Below are 20,080 nucleotides of genomic sequence, written 5' to 3'. Positions count from 1 at the left end.
GAGCTCCCCCGCCCCGCGTTAGCGCTGCCGCGATCGCTCTTTTATACTGCCCTTTTTGGCAGAAAAAAAGGCTCTGCTTCCTTCCAGGAGAAGGGAGCCCAGCTGGCTCCTTCCCCGGAGGCTGGAACTGTGGCAAGGTTGAAATTCAGCTGAGAGCTCCCAGTTGTTTTGGCATCCTAAAAGTAGGTTGTTTTTTTTTTCTGTAAAACCTGCAGTGTGGGGGAGAGGGTGGGGGCGGTTACGACAATCGGTGCTGTTAGTAGTGACTCAGGTGAGATTCGTTAAGCCTTTTGCAAGCTAGCAGCATGCAGCCTTTTAAGGTGTACCGGACACCAGAAACGTTGGGGCTCAGCTGGCGCCGGGAGCTGGAACAATCGCCGCTTCTCCTCGTCCGTGCCCGTGCCCGTGCCCGTGCCCTGCAGGAGCGCCTCACCCGAGCAGCGCTGGCGTAGGAGATGTGCGAGAGAAGGAGCAGGACGCCGACACCGGGAGCCGTCCCGCAGGACGGGGAACCTAGCCGTGAAAATGAGTAAATCCCTGACGGGATACTCAGTCTCGCACTCCGCGCTGAAACCGGTTGTGGTGCTGACTGACTGCTGGGAGACAACAGGAGCCACAGGAATTGTTCTGCTCTGCTTCAGAGCAAAGACTATGCAGAGAAGGGTCTTGTAGGTCACTCCGACTCCTTTTCAAAGCCTGGGGATGGAGCCGTGCTGTATCTGCTTCTGTACGCGAGGCATTCACGTGCATAAATGCTTACATAGAAGTTGTATGTAAACATTTAACTAGTTAATAGTCGTATTGCTTTTTACGTTTTTGTAAGTAAAACATAACTGAGAACTAATCCTAGAACCCCAGACTTCGTATAAATAGGAAGACTTAAAAAGTTTCTTAACTGCCCACTGCCACTTCATTCATGTATCCAACGATTCATACACTGCAATAAAACATATCCAATATTTAAAACCGCAGATTTGTACAGGAGCCCCACCATATATTCTGTTGCTACTGTACTTCCAAGTAAAGAATCTTGCAATTCAGAGTGCGCTTTGACCTGCATTATTTTACCACTAAAATACCGATAAAATAATGCTTACCTTATAATCAGTGTTTATTTTCAAGGCACAGTATTTCCTCACGTCAAAAGTTAAGCTATCTTTTTGCCGTTAGTACCTGAACATAAGGTAAAGATAATCTTGAAAACTTTTTAAAAATTATTTTTTCTTTGTCTTTTGCTTAGGGTTTAATAACAGATTCTAAAAACTAATAGTGAAGGAAAAAAAAAAAAAGAGTGCAACACTGAGACAGTATTTGTCTGTAAGACATTCTGTAGCCATTGCAGTCTGATGGTGTTTTCATTGGGAATTTTTCTGGCTCCTTTCGCTGGAGTGAGAGCAAAGAGCAAAATCAAAATCTGGTAATGCTAACTTTGGGGGGGGGGGAAGTCCACTTCTCCTCCTGGTTTCAATCTAGCAAATGAAATATTCCATAAGCAAATTTAGGTCTGGATCATATACATCAGTCATATAATAAGCACACAGTATTTTCTGTTAGGAGTCTTATCCATTCTATGCCATTCTAGCTGCACAGGGAAACAAAGTCATCATTCACTGAAGTCTTGCTGACCCTAAGCTGTCTTCCATATTTGACCCAGGACTGCAAAGATACATCCTCCAGATACAAACCTCAATTTGTGGAATGTCACTTGCTGAGTATATGAGGCATTTGAAGATTATCTTTACATTCTAATACCTTCAGTCTGACTTGTTCATGGAATTTTACCTGAGAACAGGGAAAGGCCAGTAACAATCATGCCCGAAATACAATCAGACTAGGGAGAAGAATGAAAGGTTTCTGGGCAGAGGTCATATGTAGACAACGCATAACACTGGTTAAGTGTTACTGGGGAGGAATTTCTTGTAAGCTATTCACTTTTTTGTTAAGTTAACTGACATCTCTCATCAGTGTACAGTGTAGTTTATGATGTATCTGAGTCTGGATGCATTAAACTACTCCATTTCAATTTGGTGAAGATTCTTCCTGTTTAAGACACTCCCAGCTTCCTCTTTTTCCATGTCCCTTCCTTTAATCTTCTTCCCCAACTCGCCCTTGCCAAATGAAAGAAGTAAACTGAGCAGAAACACCAGAGTTAATATTTAGGAATTACTTATTGTGAAACACCAAGCCTGAGGTATGTACTTCACTGCAGCAGATGAACAAGTTTGTAAGTTCAGATGGTGTTTAAAATCTAGAAAGAGGTCTGGCTAAGAATAAAGTACAGCATTTCTTAGCCTCTTCCCCACTCCGCACCTTCCTTTCTCACCTACTAAAACAAGCATTGTGGGAGTAAATTCAGGTCTTTATCTTAAAAAACACACTTAATTGCCACCCACCCGGATGACACCTGTGCTTATGAAAGGACAGGTGAGTTATCAACAGGTGCAGTAATGTAGCTTCTAGCTTTTAAAAAAGTAAAAAATGTAAAAAGTAAATGTATGGGAGAACTAGTATTGTAATGACTAAGCACAGTAGCTGTCCTACTTTCATTTCTCTCTCAGTATTCATGGGAATTCATTCATCTGTCTTCTGTTCCTGTAAGACAGTGAATTTAAACTACTACGGATCTATCTGAAAGTGAGATAAATATACGGATCTATCTGAAAGTGAGTTAAATATTACAGAATTTATTTCCTGAAAGTGTTTCAATATGAGTTATGGTAATTCAGTAAGATCAGTGATCAAGCAGGGTGTATGGGACCGTGATACTTTCTCAAGCATCCTTCCCATAAATAGTTTCCTGTGCTGGTTTCATTTGCTTCTCTGACATGCTCAGAATGACAAACTGTTTGATCAGTGCTAGTTACGGTCAATGTTTGCTGCAAATAAAATGAACAATTTATCTGTATAGAAGTGATATTTAAAGTTGAATAGTATGGGTCTGCAGCTATTGCACTAGTTACTATAATCCTCCATATATAAGGAGTTACTGCAACAGGACTGGTAGGTTTCAATATGAGTTTACATTTTGAAATATAAATGGGCTGCTGCCATGAAAGAAATATTGGCTTACCAGACTGGCTGAGTCAACTTTAAAACCAAACCACAGACCTCTTATGCAAGAAAGTAAGAGTTTGTGTAGTTCTGTACCTAAGTACTGACTTTATTCTGATGTTCTCATATATTTATTTTGGTTTTAGGATCTGAAAATGCTTGCGAAAAGACTTCATTTATGTTTCTGAGACAAGAGTTGCCTGTGAGATTGGCAAACATAATGAAGGAAATAAGCCTGCTTCCAGACAACCTCTTAAGAACACCTTCAGTTCAACTGGTGCAGAGCTGGTAAGAACAGTGTCATTTCATACCTTTAAGGGTGACCTTCTGCATATACACAAGTTGGGGGAACAACTCATTCTATAGCAAGAACATTTAAGATGCTTGTTACATGAACATCTCTTGTTTAAATTGATTAAATATTCCAATGTGACATAAGTCAGAAACTAACTTTACAGACTTGGAAAAAAGCCTTTAGGAGCAATTAGAGAACCCACAAGGGAATTAAAAATCACTAAGTATTGCAGATAGTCATGTATGAGAATTCAGTAAAAACAAAAATCCACCAGAACAATGTTAAATAGGGGACTTACCTAAAATGAAGAAGCTAGTTGAAGAAACCAGCAGAATCAGGTTAATGCACAAGATGCTTGCAAAAGATAGTAGAAACCTTTTAAAAGACAGGTTATTGCAGATTAAGAGTAAAGGTGTAGAAAATATGAAGAAAGAGCAATAGGAACCTCCCAAAGCCAAAATATGTAAAACAACAGAAAGAATACTAGGCAATTAAAATAAAAAAAGATATCCTTTGAAAAGTAAAATTTGCTTTCAAGTAAGGAACTTACACATAAGCATAAACTTTTGTAAGTTGAAAGCAGAACAAAGGGATTGCTTGGCAACTGCTAAAGGCACATGGCTATCTGGAAGGGCTTTTAAAGAGAACAGGAAATCTGCCAGTGAATAAGCGGGATTGATTAGATGACTGAATATAAAAAGAGTTATCAATGAAGATGAAGGCTCTTAATGAAACACAAATGCTGAAATTCTCATGATACTAAATGACATTGATCAAATGGGTGGATAAATGCAAAGTAGAGCACGGACAGGAACCTCCTCTCCCTGAATGCTTGCTTGCTTACAATGGAAAAAGAAATTTTGTTGCTACTGGGGACATTTTCCTGAATATAAGAAGGCAAATAGTGTTAGAAACTAAGTAAAAAATGGGGAGGAATATAATTGTACCACTGTGTTAGCCCATTATTCCTCTGAATTACATGCAGTTTTAGTCACTGCATCCTGAACAGAAAAGGCCAAGAGGGATAATCAGAGGGTTGGAACAATTTCTATGTGAGGAGAAACCAAATAGAATTCTTCAGCTTGGAAAACACACATCTAAGGAAAGAGATGGCAGAAATACTTAAATCATGAATGAGCTGGGAAGATTTTCTAGTAACTAGAACTTGTTGGGGTTGCAAATAAGTGATCACCTGCTGGGTTTAAAACACAAGGAAGACCTTTTATGCATTCTAATTAAATTGTGGAATTAATTGCTGTGGAAATTTTGAAGAAAACATCACGAATAGATTCAAAAGGATCTAACAAAATTCACAGGGTATAGGTCACTGGGATATATCGGATACAATAACTTGGAAACAAGCAACCCTGGAAGACCATAAATTGCTAACCAAAGGGATCCAGGGAGGCGTATTAGAATGGGTCTTTGTCATGTTTCTTTTCTTTAAAGGTATGTCCAAAGTCTTCAGGAGATCCTTGACTTTAAGGACAAAAGCTCAGAAGATTCAGGGGCTATTCATAGGTAAGGATTTGCTGTCATATATGTTACTATTATGTTACTGTTATGTAGAAGGACTGGCAAGAAAACGATAGCTTAAGAAAAACTTCAGTTATCTCCAATCTTTACATAAGAATTGAAGTAACACCACCCCGTGTTCCTAAAGGGAGGGTACATTAAAACATGAAACAACGCACTTTTTATGCTGTATCATTCTGGTCAGGGCTTTTTTTTATTACACTGAAGAAGCTATGGATATGTTGAACTTAACCAGATGTTTACCAATTTCTTTACTTGTACTGTTGGAACTGATGTATGGAACTTTTCACCTGTAGAGTAGGTTTGGTCATCATTGGCTGACCATAACTGCCATTTGATAGGCATGGAATGATCTGCGTGAAAATGGTTGGCGCAGTTTTATCTTTTTCTTGGCAATAATCAAGAGAATAAAGAAATAAATAATAATTTTATAAATAATCAGTAATGGTTGATTAGTGATTGTTTCAATGATAGTCACTTGAAATACACTGCAAAGACTGACCTGTTGTCTTACTGCCGTAGGCAGACCTGTGATATTTCTGTTCATAACAGCCTTCATTTTTGTAGGCAGATACTTTGCTTGCCAGAATGTTAAATTCACTTGAAAGTGAAATACTAAAAATGTATTAATTTAAGTTTTACAGATACTGTGATAAAAATCCGGAATCGACACAACGATGTAATTCCTACGATGGCTCAAGGAGTAATAGAGTACAAGGAAAGCTTTGGCATTGATCCAGTGACCTCACAGAATGTGCAGTATTTTTTAGACCGTTTCTACATGAGTCGCATTTCAATTAGAATGCTCCTCAATCAACACTGTAAGTGCCATTGTTGAAAGGCAGGGAAATGATACCTGTACTATGTCATTACATTTTCCTTTCATTTTTAAGTGCTTAATATGTACTTACATGCTGCTTAGGAGTACACTATATGCCTTGCTATTTATAAATAAATTCTTAATACAGTTCTTAAAATATTTACTAATAGTAGGCTTTCAAGCATGGTGAAGATTTGAATTATAGATTGCCTATAAATTTCTATTTAGCAAAACCAAACAGATAAACTAAAATAATAAAATTATATTGGGTATTAAATAATATTTTCTTTTTTGGCAGCTTTACTGTTTGGTGGGAAAATTAATCCAGCTCATCCAAAACACATTGGAAGCATTGATCCTAGCTGCAATGTTGTTGAAGTTGTTAGAGGTAAATTCAGCAGATAAGAACAAGAATTCTGAAAACTTACATGAATGTCTCTACTGAGAGCCAATACACATCTTGATATTCATATACTGTTTCGTTCTTTCTGACCTGGAACAGAAGTTTCGTTTGAAGTGTAACACAGTTTTGTCATTTTTCCCTATAAACACCGTTTTTGTGAGAAGATACAAAATCTCTCTGACAGTGCACAGTGTTTTCAATTTTTGTTTTTCTTTTTGTCAAATTGTAAAGGGGGGAAAAAAATGTGGAGGAAGGAAATGTAACTTTCTGTGTTTTTATTATAGATGGCTATGAAAGTGCTAAGAGACTTTGTGATTTATATTACATGAGCTCTCCAGAACTCATCCTTGAAGAGTTGAATGGTAAGTGAATATGGGACAAGGCACTCTGTTGAACGTAGTGATGGCTTCTTCTAAAGCAGTTGGTGGTAAAATGTTCTCCTTCCACTTTTCAGATAGTTAATGTGTTTTCTATATCTACTGTCGTAAATAGTTTGTTTTTTTGTTTAAATCTGGCAGAAGGCTTTCCCTATTCCTCCCTTTAATTGGGAAACTGAAATCAGTAGAAAAGTTTTTGACACTAGAGCTGTTGATATAACAGATTTTAGCAGCCTCCTTCCCTCCCTAAGGTTTCTTTTATGTCATTACCCTACACTGTCTATTGCATTTCACCCTCTCTGCATTTCTTGTGACACTTTCAAGATTTATATTAAACATTCCGTTCTAATTTCTCTTGCTTATTCAGCTATCATGTATCTGTCATTAGCTGTAGTACACTCAAGTCATGCTAAAAATTATTTGAATACGTTGGCTTTGACTTGAGAAAACAGTTTACAACTGTATTGCTATGATCTCAGAGGTCACCTATTGTCCTCATAGTCCTACTAAATGCTAAAGAGCCTTTCTGACACTACTTGCTAGAGTACTTTTCAAGATACTAAATGCAAAGTTTGGACAGACCTATGAAAACAAGCAATCAAAATTGCTTCTACAAGCAATTGCGAAAGCCAAAGTGCAACCACAGTAACTTTGCCTGTGAAGCTAAAGGCAAAGAAAGTATGGGCTTGACTACACATTCCAGATCTTTTCTTCCTGCTGTACAAAACCTGTCATTCTGTATTTAGGTTAAAGGCTGTGCCTCTCTCTGTCTTTGGAGCATGATGCTAAAAACATTTGTAGGAAACTATCAGTCATGCTAGCTAACTCTCTGTACTGAGGGGTCATTTAATGGTGTACGTGCTCCAGAAGCCAGAACAAATAGTTCAGTTTTTATAAAAGGAGTGACCTTTTGCTCAGTGAATTGTGAAGGCGAGTTAAACCTGATCCAGGCCCAATGCACATTCCTTGCCCACAGCTGAGAGTGGAGACCATTATTTAAACCTTGGGCATGGGATCTGGGGGTAGAGGCATGGAAGGAAGCAGTTAACTTGAGGACATTATTTCAATGTGATATCCCCCTGCGCCCTTTTATTTTTTCTGGGTACATAATTTGTTCTAGATCTTCTGACATCAGTAGTCTCCAACATTTATGTTCATAAAGCACTGGTCACTAACACAGTCTGGTGAGAAATCATTAATTTGTTGAACTGAAAGAACCTTAAGAATCAGCAGAATTTTCTGAGCAACCTTTCCTTAATTTTTGATACAATGAATGTGTTCCCATGATATATTTTCTAGAATTTAATCTTTAAATAAAGTTCCAAAACTATACCAGTTTTATAGACAGAACTGTCTATATAATTTTTTTTAAGGTTTCTTGTTAGAAATCAGCTAATTTCTAAATGAATGCAAGAGTAGGCTGTGCTGTAGTTACTGTTTGGTGCATTATAGGATCGTAAGATAATTCAGGTTGGGCGGGACCTCAAGAGGTTTCTAGCCTGACATCCTACTTGAAGCAAGGACAGCTATGAGGTCAGACCAGGTTACTCAGGACTTTATCCAGTCTAGTCTTACAAATCGTCCAAGGATGACAACTAGATAACATCTCTGGGCATCCTGTTTCAATGCTTAACTGTTGTGGTGAAAATGTTTTTCTCTGTATCTAGTCTGAACCTCTGTTACTTCATCTTACACTCACTTTTTCTTGTTCTCCCACCACTTGAAGAGCCTGACTCTATCTTCATGATAACTTCCTCATAGGATTAGAAAGCAACTATCGTACACCCTAATCGGTGATGCCACAGTGGGTTTTAAGATTAATTTCTAAAGCAGCAAGCACATTTGAAAATCTTGAGTATGACTTTTGATTAACATACAACTTCTCAAAAGATTTCTGTTCAAATTTTCCTTCTTTTGTAAATTCTCTCAACAATACAAATATACATTTTGAATTACTGCTTGAATGAATAAAAGATACCTCGTTTTACTTACCTATTTAATTATTTAGACTCTCTTTTCTCCAGCTAAATCACCAGGACAGCCTATGCAAGTGGTGTATGTGCCATCACATCTCTATCACATGGTTTTTGAACTTTTCAAGGTCTGTGCACTTACCATTACACAATTCTTTGATACATCTTTGTTTACTGAGGTTGTATTTGTTTGACTTTTTGTACCAATTCTAGATATCAGTATGTTTTTGCAAGTGCAAACCTCTCGCTATTTGACTACGGGAAGATACCTAAATCGTGCTAGTTAGACAAACAGTAACTGCATAGAAAATGAACAGCTTTGGAAGATGTATCTGCTTTGCCTAGCCTCTGAATACATCTGACACCTTCTGAGTAGATAGCTTCGTCAGAAAATCTTAAAATGTATAAAGACATTAATAAAGCAAGTGAGAATAAGATACCGAATTTTTGGGACATCTGCAACTCTGGTATAATGTGTAACAGGTCCTATAGAGCTTTCCTGAAGCAGTTCAATCCTAGACTTTTTTTGACCTTTGTGTCATATTGCATGTACGATGCATTACAAAGAATTCCACAAATAAAACTGTACATTAAAATATTCAGATGTTTGTTCTAAAAAAATTAAATATTTGAAGCATGTGTATTCTAATAAACTATATAAATACTAAGACTGGATAAACCAGGAATAGATAAAATATTCTAAAACTATATACGTGCATTTGTCCTGATTCTGAAATACATGATAAAAATAACTTTCCTAAATTGATGTTTTAAGATAATATACAAAGCGGTAAGAACAGGATTTAAGTTGTACTTGAAAATTGCAGAATGCAATGAGAGCCACCATGGAACATAATGCTGATGGATGCATTTATCCTCCTATTCATGTACACGTCACATTGGGAAATGAGGATTTAACTGTGAAGGTACCCACTTTTTTGATTATTTTGAAGATTATTTTGATTAGTTTTTTTCCCCTGTTGTAGGCAGCATATTACTAATTTTAGCTGGTGATCTGGTTCCAACAATAGATTGTATGCGATGATGCAGTATGTACTAACAAGACCATTATGGAATATCATGTAGTGCATCAGTAGGAGATGTATGAAGACGTTGCACAGTCACACTGAAGGCTCTGCAATCTAATTCTATGCTTTTGTCACACGCATGTCTTGCCTAGCTTATTAGCAACCAAGACTAAAAATGAAGTAACATCTTTATACAATTGTAATACCAGTATTTTGTACATGACAATGGCAGAGCTATACTGGTGTGAGACAAATTAAAAAAAGGGAAACAAACATTGTATATTCCATGCAAATCAAACCTCCCTAAAGTACGGTTTGCAGAGTAATTTCTTCTTTTTCTGTACACCATCCATGTTGGATTTCAAAGACCAACTGCAAGCACTGGCTTTTCATAGGTCTAGCTAAACCATAGTAAAACAACTCTTCTGACTTACTCCTTCAGTAATAGGTTTTAATAGATTGTATCTAATTGGCACTGTTCCTGAGGAGTAAAGATAAAAACACACAGAATTTGGCCTTTGCTATGAGGTATAGATACTGACTTCAGACAAAATTGAGTTATGAACAAGATAAAAGCAATGCACAATTTAAGTAGAATTTTCTTACTTCCAAGAGGTTATGAATGCTTCTTAGGGTAGTATTTTATTTAAATGAACGGCAAGGATTCATCTTTCTCTGGTCATTGCTGTAGCTGAGAGATGAGAATTTAAGAAAACCCATAATTTAATAGGGGCAACTTTATCCTATGTTTTACCTGAACTCGCTCTGGATCATTGAGAGAAGCTGTCTTTTACAAAAATACATTCAGGGACATAATGCTACATGTTCCTTCTTGTTCCAGATGAGTGATCGTGGTGGAGGTGTTCCTATGAGGAAAATTGACAGACTATTCAACTACATGTATTCAACAGCACCACGTCCACGTGTTGAGACATCACGAGCTACACCTTTGGTATGCAAATCTTTTATACCTTGTCACCTTGGATATGTTTTCATTGTCACAAAAGAAACCATATAGTCAAAGCTATGAAGTACTGATTTTATAGATACAATGAGTATTGCCATTTCAATGTTATAGTTTAAATATATTTCTGAAAATAACTGGAAAATTGCATAAAATCCTAAAATACTAAAAATTATTTAAACTTTTTCAAGTTTCTGTTTTTCTCTACCAAATATAAAGACCAGCTACCTCAAACAGAACACTTAGCTATGCTGCACGTACTGTAGTAAGGACAGGACTCTGAATTCTTGTTGTGGCCACTGAATGAAAGGAAAAGTAATTATAGCAATGGTTTCGGATCAAGTCCATCATTCCATTTGCACTGTGTAGGTAGTTGTACTATGCCCCAGCAAGGATGAAGGTATGCAGATGTGTCATGGCATATTGAGAATCTACTTTGGTCTCGTGTGAACTTAATAGATGCACAAGAAATAAAGCCTTAGCTCTCAGTAAGAAGCTCTGAACAGCTTTCCTGATTTTCTTCTCTCATATTGCATCAATCAAAATATGTTTTTTAAATGTATATAATGTTCTGCATCTAGGTAATTGTGCTACTCACTAAACACTAGATCTTTACAGAGAACTGTGTATGTTCATTGAGAGATTACCTCTAAAATTTAGTAGATAAAATTATACTTAACACTTCAGGGCTGTGTCCTGCTACTGCAGACAGGGCGTGACAGAATTTTAGTATAAGCTACAAATTCATACACATTGCTTCTTGGACCTTTTTTATATATACAGTATCTGACTTAAGTACTTGGTGTTCTTAAGATTAGCAGCTCCATGAGGCATAAGACAGACTCAGTACAGTTTTCTCTAATGATGTCATCTTCTTGAAAAAGCTACCATAATACAAGAAGTGTTACGTAGCAGCCCTGTCTGACAAAGGAATAGAACAGTTTTCTCATAATCACAATCATCCATGCATTCTTCCGTTTCTGGGGTGTATAGTGGTTCTGGGGGGCATAACAGTTAACACTTGAACTCCTTCTCTTAGTGCCAAACGTCATGCTTAGTTTGTCTAGTTACCTATGAAGTTAAAATAGAAAACAGCACTGATGGATGCAATTAATGAAAATACACTTTTTCTCCTGGATCAGGCTGGATTTGGTTATGGCTTACCCATATCACGTCTGTACGCACAGTACTTCCAAGGAGACCTGAAACTGTATTCCTTAGAAGGCTATGGTACAGATGCAGTTATTTACATAAAGGTATGATGTAACACTTTATCATTTTAGATTTATCAGCAACTCTAATCTAACTGCTAATGGAACTCCTTGTTTTGTTAGTAGAACTTTGATTAAAAAGAATCATCAGCAACAATCTTCTCTACTTACAGGCCTTATCAACAGAATCAATTGAAAGACTCCCTGTATACAACAAAGCAGCCTGGAAACATTATAAAGCAAACCATGAAGCAGATGATTGGTGTGTGCCAAGCAGTGAGCCAAAGGACATGACCACTTTTCGCAGTATATAGCTTTTTCCTCAACAGTTCGTAAGAAGTAGGTATGTCTGTAAAGGGAATTTAAAAGATCTGATTTACACCAAGATGCTGAGCCACATTTGATATGTGAAAGTAATTTTAAGTGGAGTAACAGAAGGTTTAATGTAATTACTCTTTTCTGGAATTAAGAAAAAAACAAACAAGAAACCCCCCAAACCTGTACATACTTTTAAATTTTAAGTGAGAAGGACACACTTAATTTGTTCTACTTTCTATTTATGACTACTTTCAAGTAGCTAAGTCAAGGGAGCAGTAATTTCAGGTTTTATAGGGACCAATGCAATCAATATCGTATCTGGGGAGAAAAGTATTAATTCTTAGAATTACAAAATTGTTTTAATAGTAGAACTATTGAAAAAGCTCACCAGAGCATTCTCCCATTATACAATATTACAGATTAATGAAAAATTCATGTAAGAAATACTGAGGCGCTCATTGCTATACCTTTGCACCCATATGGCATTTTATATTCTTTTATCTTAAGCACGCTGAAGTCTAATTTTGCAAGGTTAGATATGTTGCCTACACACCTTGCCTACATCAAGGCTTTTTGCAGCTGTAGACATCACTTAGGTCTGTAAGGATTAAAAAAAATCAGTTCTAGCTGCTACTGCTGGTATAATGTATCTCAGGTATGTGGTATCAGTCATATTTCTCTGGTTTTAATGTGAATATTTAATACATGTGAAAAACTTATCTTGCCATGATCATTGTGAATTAGCAATAGCATTGGCTTGTGTACAGTCAAGATATGCTGTCTCGCATTTGCGTATATTTCTGTAGGTAATACCAAAATGCAGTATCAATATTCTAGCCCTAGTAAGATCTCAAGACTCGGGTATGTCAGGTTACAGCTGTAAATGGAAGCTATTTTAATAAACAGATTTTTAAAATTTGCCCGTAATAGGACATCTCTATTACTTTGACAGTAGCAGCTACCTTCTCGGGAGTATTTAAGAGAAAGTGGAATTAACAGTTTTTGAAAATACCTTTGTATTGCTAATGTACTTCTGGACTCGTTTATGTAGTAACTGGAAGTCACACTATAACATAAATAAGGTAAGCACAATGTGTTTATCAGTCAAAAGGCAAACTGTCAAAACATACTGGGGAAGACAGAGAGGGGAATAAGTATTACATTTCAGGTACAAAGTCATTCTTTTAATAAAGGATTCAACTTCTGTTAATGCCTATCGTGCCATCTTTGTTCAAATCCTACACATCTATGTTGCACCTTGATCCCTGTCATTCCTGAACATTTTAGGAGTGATGCAGTCAAAGGCACTGAGAACTAATCCTTTTCTCAATGAATTCATTGTTTGTAATTCTGTGATTTTTGTTCTGCAGCAGACATGCATAATCCCTCTCAGAAAGGATAAGCCTAAATTTTACTAGTTTACTAGCTCTGCACAGATCAGAAAGTGAGATACCACCACAAGTGAAGGGAATAGCTGGTATGTTAGAAATTTAAGTCATGCTGTTGTAGTTGTAGCTGAGCCAGATTAAAAATTATCACCTATTACCTCCCTAGCTGAGTTCTGCAAAACAATAAAATGGTTTTATACCCTAGTCAAGCTAATGTAGGTCACTTTAACAGGAGTGATTTACAGAATGGGCTACATACATAGTTAAACTGACACTCTGAGAGGATTATTCTATCTTAATTGCCACTAAGAACAGTACAGTTACCTGCTCCACTCAAACTTGTGGGCACTTTGAGAGGTCCCTATTTTTCTTCTTTACAAGGATGTGAGGTGGTGACTGGCATACCTTTCAAGCTGCATGGCTACAAGTGAGGAGAATCTATAGTTGATCTCTTCTTCAACCCCGCAAGAGGATGTATGTGTGAAATTCCACAGTGTAAAATGGGGCCTGTACAAAAGTTAGAGGGGATGCTTTTGCTAAACTAAAGCTGAAAGTTACAGCAAGGGATTTTAAAAACTCAACTCTGAAGCTGAACATTTTAGCTTTTATGCTAAGTTTCAAAAGTTTAACTAATGTAATTGAACTTATTTTAGTAATACCTGAGAACTACAGGAGATGTTACTGAAGAAAAGCTAATGCAGTTTTGTTTTCTAGAACATTTATGAAAGCATTTCTTACGGTATTATTGAAATAAAACCTCTTTCATGCTCTCAGCTAGCTACTGATTGAATTCCGAATAGAACAACTTGCTATATAATTATATTTGTATCTATGTCCCCACCTGCCACCCCAAATGATATGTGGCGAAAACACAAGTGTTGTAATATTTTGGTTTACAATGTTTAATCCTACTTAGAAGTTTGGTCTTTGATTACTTTTGACTTAAATAGAAGTTCAGAAGATAATTTGTGTGTTTTAAGATTTCCATTACTGTACCGAAGTCATTGCTAGCACACTGGTTAAGTTGAAGTAAATCACTGTAGAAAATTCGTATACTAGCTCAGCTACCAAAATGCTGAGATTAATAGTTTTGTATGCAAATGAGCTCAGTCTTGCACTGTAAAAATAATCTTTGTTTGTGTTAACTTCATTTTTTGAAAGAATCACTATATATATTCATTAAAACTATTTTAAAAATTAAACTTCCAGTTGTGTGATTTTGTGGCCTGGTACTAAGCTAGTTCCATGGAGCCAGCCTTCCCATTTAGCATCTGACAGGTGTTAAATGCTGTGGTCTGTGATAATCAATGTTCTTATGCTCAGGTGCCAGGTGAGTTTATCACCCCTGCTATAGCCCCTTTTAACTACAACAGCTCTGCATACAGGCAAACCTTTGAAACCATTACTTCCACTAGTCTCCTTTCTGAGAAACAAACTCTTCACAGGGTGCAACATTCAGTTCAGTGAGCTTAAAGAAAAAAGGTAATACACAGTTGTATCAATATTCTCCATTCTAGCTGAAAGCACTTAACTGAGAAATAAGCTTCCATGACTGAATTAATCGAAGGGTAGTTTTGTGTCTGTGATCCCAAGCATTTGACCATTCCGCACTTCTAATTTCCCTTCTCTTTTATCAGTACAGCAGCATTCCTCTCTGGCTCAAGGTCTGTAAATTTGGAGTACAAACTCAAAGCTACTGGAAACAAAGTAAATAAGTTAAATCTTCACCAAAGAATTGTTTCTTAATGCACAAAACTGAAAACTGAACCTCTTTTTAAAAGTAATTATTACCAAGATTTTAAAACTTTATTTTGGAAATGCATAATGTGCAGAAGCATTTCCATACAGTCCTTTTGCTGAAATTCATAAGACATTTATACAAAAAAATAACAACTGTGAAACACCAACAGTGAAGTTCATTTAATTAAAATGAAAAACAGTCCATAGATTTAAAGGAGAACTTGGTCCACATAAATGAATTATGTAAGTTTTGTTCTATTCTATGTTGGAATTGATCTTTAAACTGTTCTATGTTTCTGGAATAATCTTATCAAAGGAAGTGCTGTTGTAGTATCTCTAGAAAATAGTATGTGAATATACAAAACACCAATTTGTGTTCTAAACTATTCTGAGAATCAAATCCTCCTTTAAAGAGAAATAATCTGTAGTCTACAATTGAACATTTAAATACAATGCAGAAACCCAGTGCTTCAGTGATAATTTTTCCTACAATTCTTCCCTCAATATTTTAAGTTTGAAAAACAGTATAGTTTAAAATTAGCAAATATATAGATTTGGTCCGCAAAAATCTTGTAGCAGGTAGAAAAGAGAAATACATGTATTGCAAATTGATCTTATTCATACCATAGATCTATAAAACTATGTATTATTTAGGAAAAATAGGTTAAAAAAGATCTTATTTATAGGTTTAAACCTTGTCCCAACACCATATAGGTAAGTGTACAGAAAAGCTTAATATTAATGCTTAGAAAATGTAGTTTGTGAAAACTACTTGATATTTCTTGTTATTTTCTCAGTAAATTGCAACACACAGAATTCAGAAACAATGTGTGACTACAGTGAACTTTGAATGAAAATCCCAGAAATACAAGAATTTAAACAATAATCCATAAATTTGAAATACATGCTTTCTTTTTAAATTAATTTGACATTACCATTTTCTTAAACTTAATTTTTACTATACATCTTTAGTGGCAACAAATAAACAGACTGTCACAGAAAAATTTGTTGGCAGGATTTTTCTATTGTCCCTCTATCAGATTCAACTCTATCAAATGCTACCTGACTAATATTGGAATGATTTTTAATACAGTATTCTACTTTTCACAAACATCAATTTCAATGAAAAGGGCATATGAGGTCTTAGAAGCACAAATATTATTTAAGGCAGAAAGTTAAATTATTGTCTATTAGTACAGGCAGAGTCAACTAGGAATAAAAATACTGAAAACATTTCATTTTATTGCATTGTAATAGGGAGGGACTATGATTAAAAATAAAAAACCACCTACCATGTTAAACTGTTGCACTTTCCCTCCTCCCTCAATTGTACAATTATATACAAATCTGCTGAACTTCCTCAAGATGAAGCAAGTCTGCGCTAAAATAAAACAAGGTCATTTTAGCAGCTTGATTCAAGAGTGGCTACCACTCTGCCAGTCTTACGAACTTCTCTCTCCTTCTTTTGAACCTTTTCCTTCTGCTTTTCCAGTTTTTCTTGTGTTTTTCTAATATCCTTAATTTTTTTCTTTATTGTTGATCGGTCATTTTGACTGGAAACTCCCAAAGCCTTTGCGGGGGGGGGGGGGGGAGGAAAAAAAAAAGAAAAATACTGCATCATTAATTTTTCCAATAGCACTGTCAACAGACCTTGCGCATGAACAGTTTAAGGAAGTGTTACTTACTTTGCTGCAAGATAGCGTGTTTATTTGAAAAATAAGGACTGAAGTCCTCAAGAGCATTGTAAAAATCATCTTGGTAACAAGGTAAGTAAGGAAACAAGGACCTACTTCTCTTTCAGCTTCTCATTGCATTTTACAAACACGTAAATAGCTAAACATTTCCAGCAAATAGAGTAGTAGTCTCAAAATACTTTTCTAGCTCTTTTTATACAAGAGGAATTTATATTCAGTAACTACTCCTTCATTTTTAATATTAAGGATTTTCAAGTGTAAAAAAGTGCATTCAGTAAGTAAACGGTACACTTTGATTTCTGATCAGCAGGTGGCAGTGCGCGATTCCAAGTAACAGACAGCACCTGCCTACACTATGGAATTCCGAACGGCATTAGGTATAAATTAAGCTTTAAGCACCAACATCCAAAGTTCTCCAAATAGAGACTGTCATTTGATAGACCAGAAACAGGTCCTCTGTATCCAAGGAAATATTTATTTAACAAAATACAGGACATTCAGTGTCGCACATCTGTTCTAAAATGCAAGTATATTTTGGAGACTGAAGTTAGACACTTTTTTCCCCTTCCTAAACCACTCAAATCCTACTACTGGTGATAAACAATCATTTGCCTTATACCAGAGTAGACCAATGAACCTCATTTTAGTCACACATCTTGCCTGTCCAAAATGCAGTCTGATAATCCAATGAGTTTACTAGCACTATGAGGGATACACACCATGCAGCTTCCAGAGGTAAAAATGGCAAGAATAGGCTCAAAAGACAGATTTACAATAGTTTTTTTCATCAGCAGTAAAACCAAAAACATTTAAAAGGTCACCGGTTAAGATTTTAGCCTTCCCATTTGAAGAGGAGATGTGGAAGAAACAGATTTTTAAAACTGGATCCTGCGATTCTATGCATTTGAATTGTCTGGATCTTGTTTTGATATGACCTTATGCTGAGATAGATGATAGATTATCAAGCCCCTTTGGGGAACTATGCTTATTTTTATTTCCTCAAGATGTAAACAAGGAAAAAATACTTGGTATTTTTCTGATTGAAAACTGCTTGTCTTTAATTGTAACAAGAGGAAATGGCCTCAAGTTGCACCAGGGGAGGTTTAGACTGGATATTAGGAAAAATTTCTTTACTGAGAGAGTGGTCAAACATTGGAACAGGCTGCCCAGGGAGGTGGGGTGGAGTCACCATCACTGGAAGTGTTCAAAAAAACTGTGGATGTGGTACTTTAGGACATGGTTTAGAGGGCATGGTGGTGTTGGGTTGACGGTTGGACTTGATGATCTTAAAAGTCTTTTCCAACCTTAATGATTTTGTGATTCTGTACAATTACTAAATTCTCATCTAGTTGTATAGCCTCCAAGTATTTCAAAAGCAAAACTCTATCCCTTAAAAAGCCATGAAAACAGGAAAAGAGACTTTGTAGGTTAAAAATATGTCTGAATAAGCAGTGAAATTTATACAGTTAGAAATCTATCCTGGGATATTCACATACCTTTAGCTTGTCACTGTCGAGCTGCATTAGCTGCTGTCCATCTATGTTCATAGCTGTGAACTCCGTAATATATTGCTCCATGTTCATTCCCATTAACCAGTGGCATACTTGCTGGGTGGTCCATTCAGAAATAGGTCTACTGTGCCATTGATTTTGTTTTCCTGTTGTTGTCAATTCATCATCTAATGCCTAACCAATTGAGAAAAGTCACCATAAACAATGTTTTACTTCACTATATGTTGTATTGCAGTTGCCAATTGAGTTTGATTAACAAAATGGATTTTTAAACATACTGTAGTTCCAAAAGGACTTAAGTTCTTGAGGTCACAGTTTATAGTCAGTTTGCCTAGGAGTTTGCTATAAACAAAAAGACACTACAACATTCAACACAAACTAAGTCAGAAATAGAGAACATAAATGGTTTTCCCTAAGAAATTATACAGCAAAGCATTCGCTTACATTTGGTGTATCCTAACAATGAACAATCTTCCTCAGTTAGTCGGTTAAGGTAGCTCATTCCTAATGTTAGATACTGCCTTAAAAAGGCATCAAGAAGAATCAAGTAGCACTTGAACTGTGTTATTGATTATCAAGTGAAGGAAACCCAGAATAAAAGCAATTCTAGCATTCAGTAAATCTGGTGACTGTTCCAGGTACAGTTTTACTAAATTTGGTGCATTTCTAAAAAGAGAGGACTGTTTACTCTTTCATCTAATGCCATCATGTCAACATTTTAAAGGGTCTGCCTAGTGGAAGACCATTTCAGAAACATAAAGAGCTTGTAGCCTTTCACTGAAAATACTTTGTCAGCTCACAGAGCTTTTGAAGCTCCCTGCTTCAATTTCAGTTGGCTTCTGAGGGGAAAAAGGTACTGCTGTTCGTCCTGAAGCACTCTATTACTTAATCACAAAAGAAAAGCTACATAAAACAGAGTTCAGTATCTGTACAGAAGAAATTCTAGTGCAATACTTGAATGAGTAACATCAGAGTTCCCTGAAGTTTTATTAACTATCCAAAATGATCTCTCACTAGCTTGTGATTGAGTACAGGCTGCACTAGACTTGCAGACTGCTCCACTAGGCAGCTTCCACTGCTTATCAAAGATATTTGCAAAACAGTGGAAAGTATGCCCACTTTTTCCAGGAAGCCTTACACATGGAATTTGTAAACAGGAAACAGGGAAATAAGCATCTTTCTGGTGATGGATTTGAGACATGACCCTCTAAGTTTTAGGTGAACAACTACAGCTCCCAACTGGAGGGATCTCACAAAATCCAACTCCTTTGATGTAAAATTTGGGAGAGCTCATTGAACGTAGCACAATAATTCTGGCAATTGCAGTGAAAGATCGTGAGACATAGGCTCTGTCACACAATCTGTACAGCAAACTGGATTTGGGAGCACAACATGGAACACATGTCTGAGGTGAAACAAATACAATTTTACATTTCCTATGTATCAGAGGACTACATGTTATTAGAAATGGTTGCTCTGTCCCTGGTCTGTGAAACAAAGGACAGTGGTTACATTAGGAGGTAGCACAGATAAATAGGAACAAGTTTTAAATAGGAACAAGTAGAGCACAATAGTTTGTGTTGAGGTCCTAAAATCCATACTACAAACATTTCCAAGAATTTTCACTTCTGAACAGCTCTAGTCTGGTCACACTAGCAGCTAGAATGCACCAGGAACACTTTTGGAGCACATCTGATTTGATTTCCAAGATAAATCAAAGTAAGACCAGTGGGTACAATCAGGAGACTTACTTCAAAAATTAATCCAAATT

General features: G+C 36.4%; 2 protein-coding genes across 2 annotated transcripts in view; one reads left to right on the top strand and one right to left on the bottom strand.

Moving 5' to 3' along the window:
* Positions 1 to 3,157: 3,157 nt before the first annotated feature.
* On the top strand, positions 3,158 to 11,972 carry LOC104625406 ([Pyruvate dehydrogenase (acetyl-transferring)] kinase isozyme 1, mitochondrial). The gene is made up of 10 exons (XM_010293023.1): positions 3,158 to 3,339; positions 4,796 to 4,867; positions 5,519 to 5,703; positions 6,001 to 6,090; positions 6,390 to 6,467; positions 8,507 to 8,583; positions 9,283 to 9,381; positions 10,325 to 10,435; positions 11,590 to 11,703; positions 11,832 to 11,972. Exons 1-10 carry the CDS (start codon positions 3,230 to 3,232, stop codon positions 11,970 to 11,972), a joined length of 1,077 nt encoding a protein of 358 aa, XP_010291325.1. The 5' UTR covers positions 3,158 to 3,229.
* Positions 11,973 to 15,132: 3,160 nt separating this feature from the next.
* The window catches only part of LOC104625405 (neurabin-1-like), a 43,333-nt gene continuing 38,385 nt past the window's right edge, over positions 15,133 to 20,080 (bottom strand). Inside the window, exons 18-19 of the mRNA XM_010293021.1 lie at positions 18,295 to 18,483; positions 15,133 to 16,674 (exon numbers count right to left, since the gene is read on the bottom strand). Of these exons, the coding sequence (XP_010291323.1) occupies positions 16,507 to 16,674; positions 18,295 to 18,483 (357 nt within the window). The 3' untranslated portion in view covers positions 15,133 to 16,506. The remainder of the gene's footprint in view (positions 16,675 to 18,294; positions 18,484 to 20,080) is intronic.

Source organism: Phaethon lepturus, unplaced genomic scaffold (genome assembly GCF_000687285.1).
Source record: "Phaethon lepturus isolate BGI_N335 unplaced genomic scaffold, ASM68728v1 scaffold11298, whole genome shotgun sequence".
NCBI classification, from domain to species: Eukaryota; Metazoa; Chordata; class Aves; order Phaethontiformes; family Phaethontidae; genus Phaethon; species Phaethon lepturus.
The sequence above is the reverse complement of the archived record's forward strand: the minus strand, read 5'-3'. Positions and strand labels throughout refer to the sequence as shown.

Coding starts and splice junctions, on each gene's coding strand:
- LOC104625406 (XM_010293023.1), top strand. CDS start 3,230: ATGTTTCTGAGACAAGAGTTGCCTGTGAGATTGGCAAACATAATGAAG. Junction 6,468..8,506: donor CATCCTTGAAGAGTTGAATG/GTAAGTGAATAT, acceptor TCTTTTCTCCAG/CTAAATCACCAGGACAGCCT. Junction 8,584..9,282: donor TGGTTTTTGAACTTTTCAAG/GTCTGTGCACTT, acceptor TGAAAATTGCAG/AATGCAATGAGAGCCACCAT.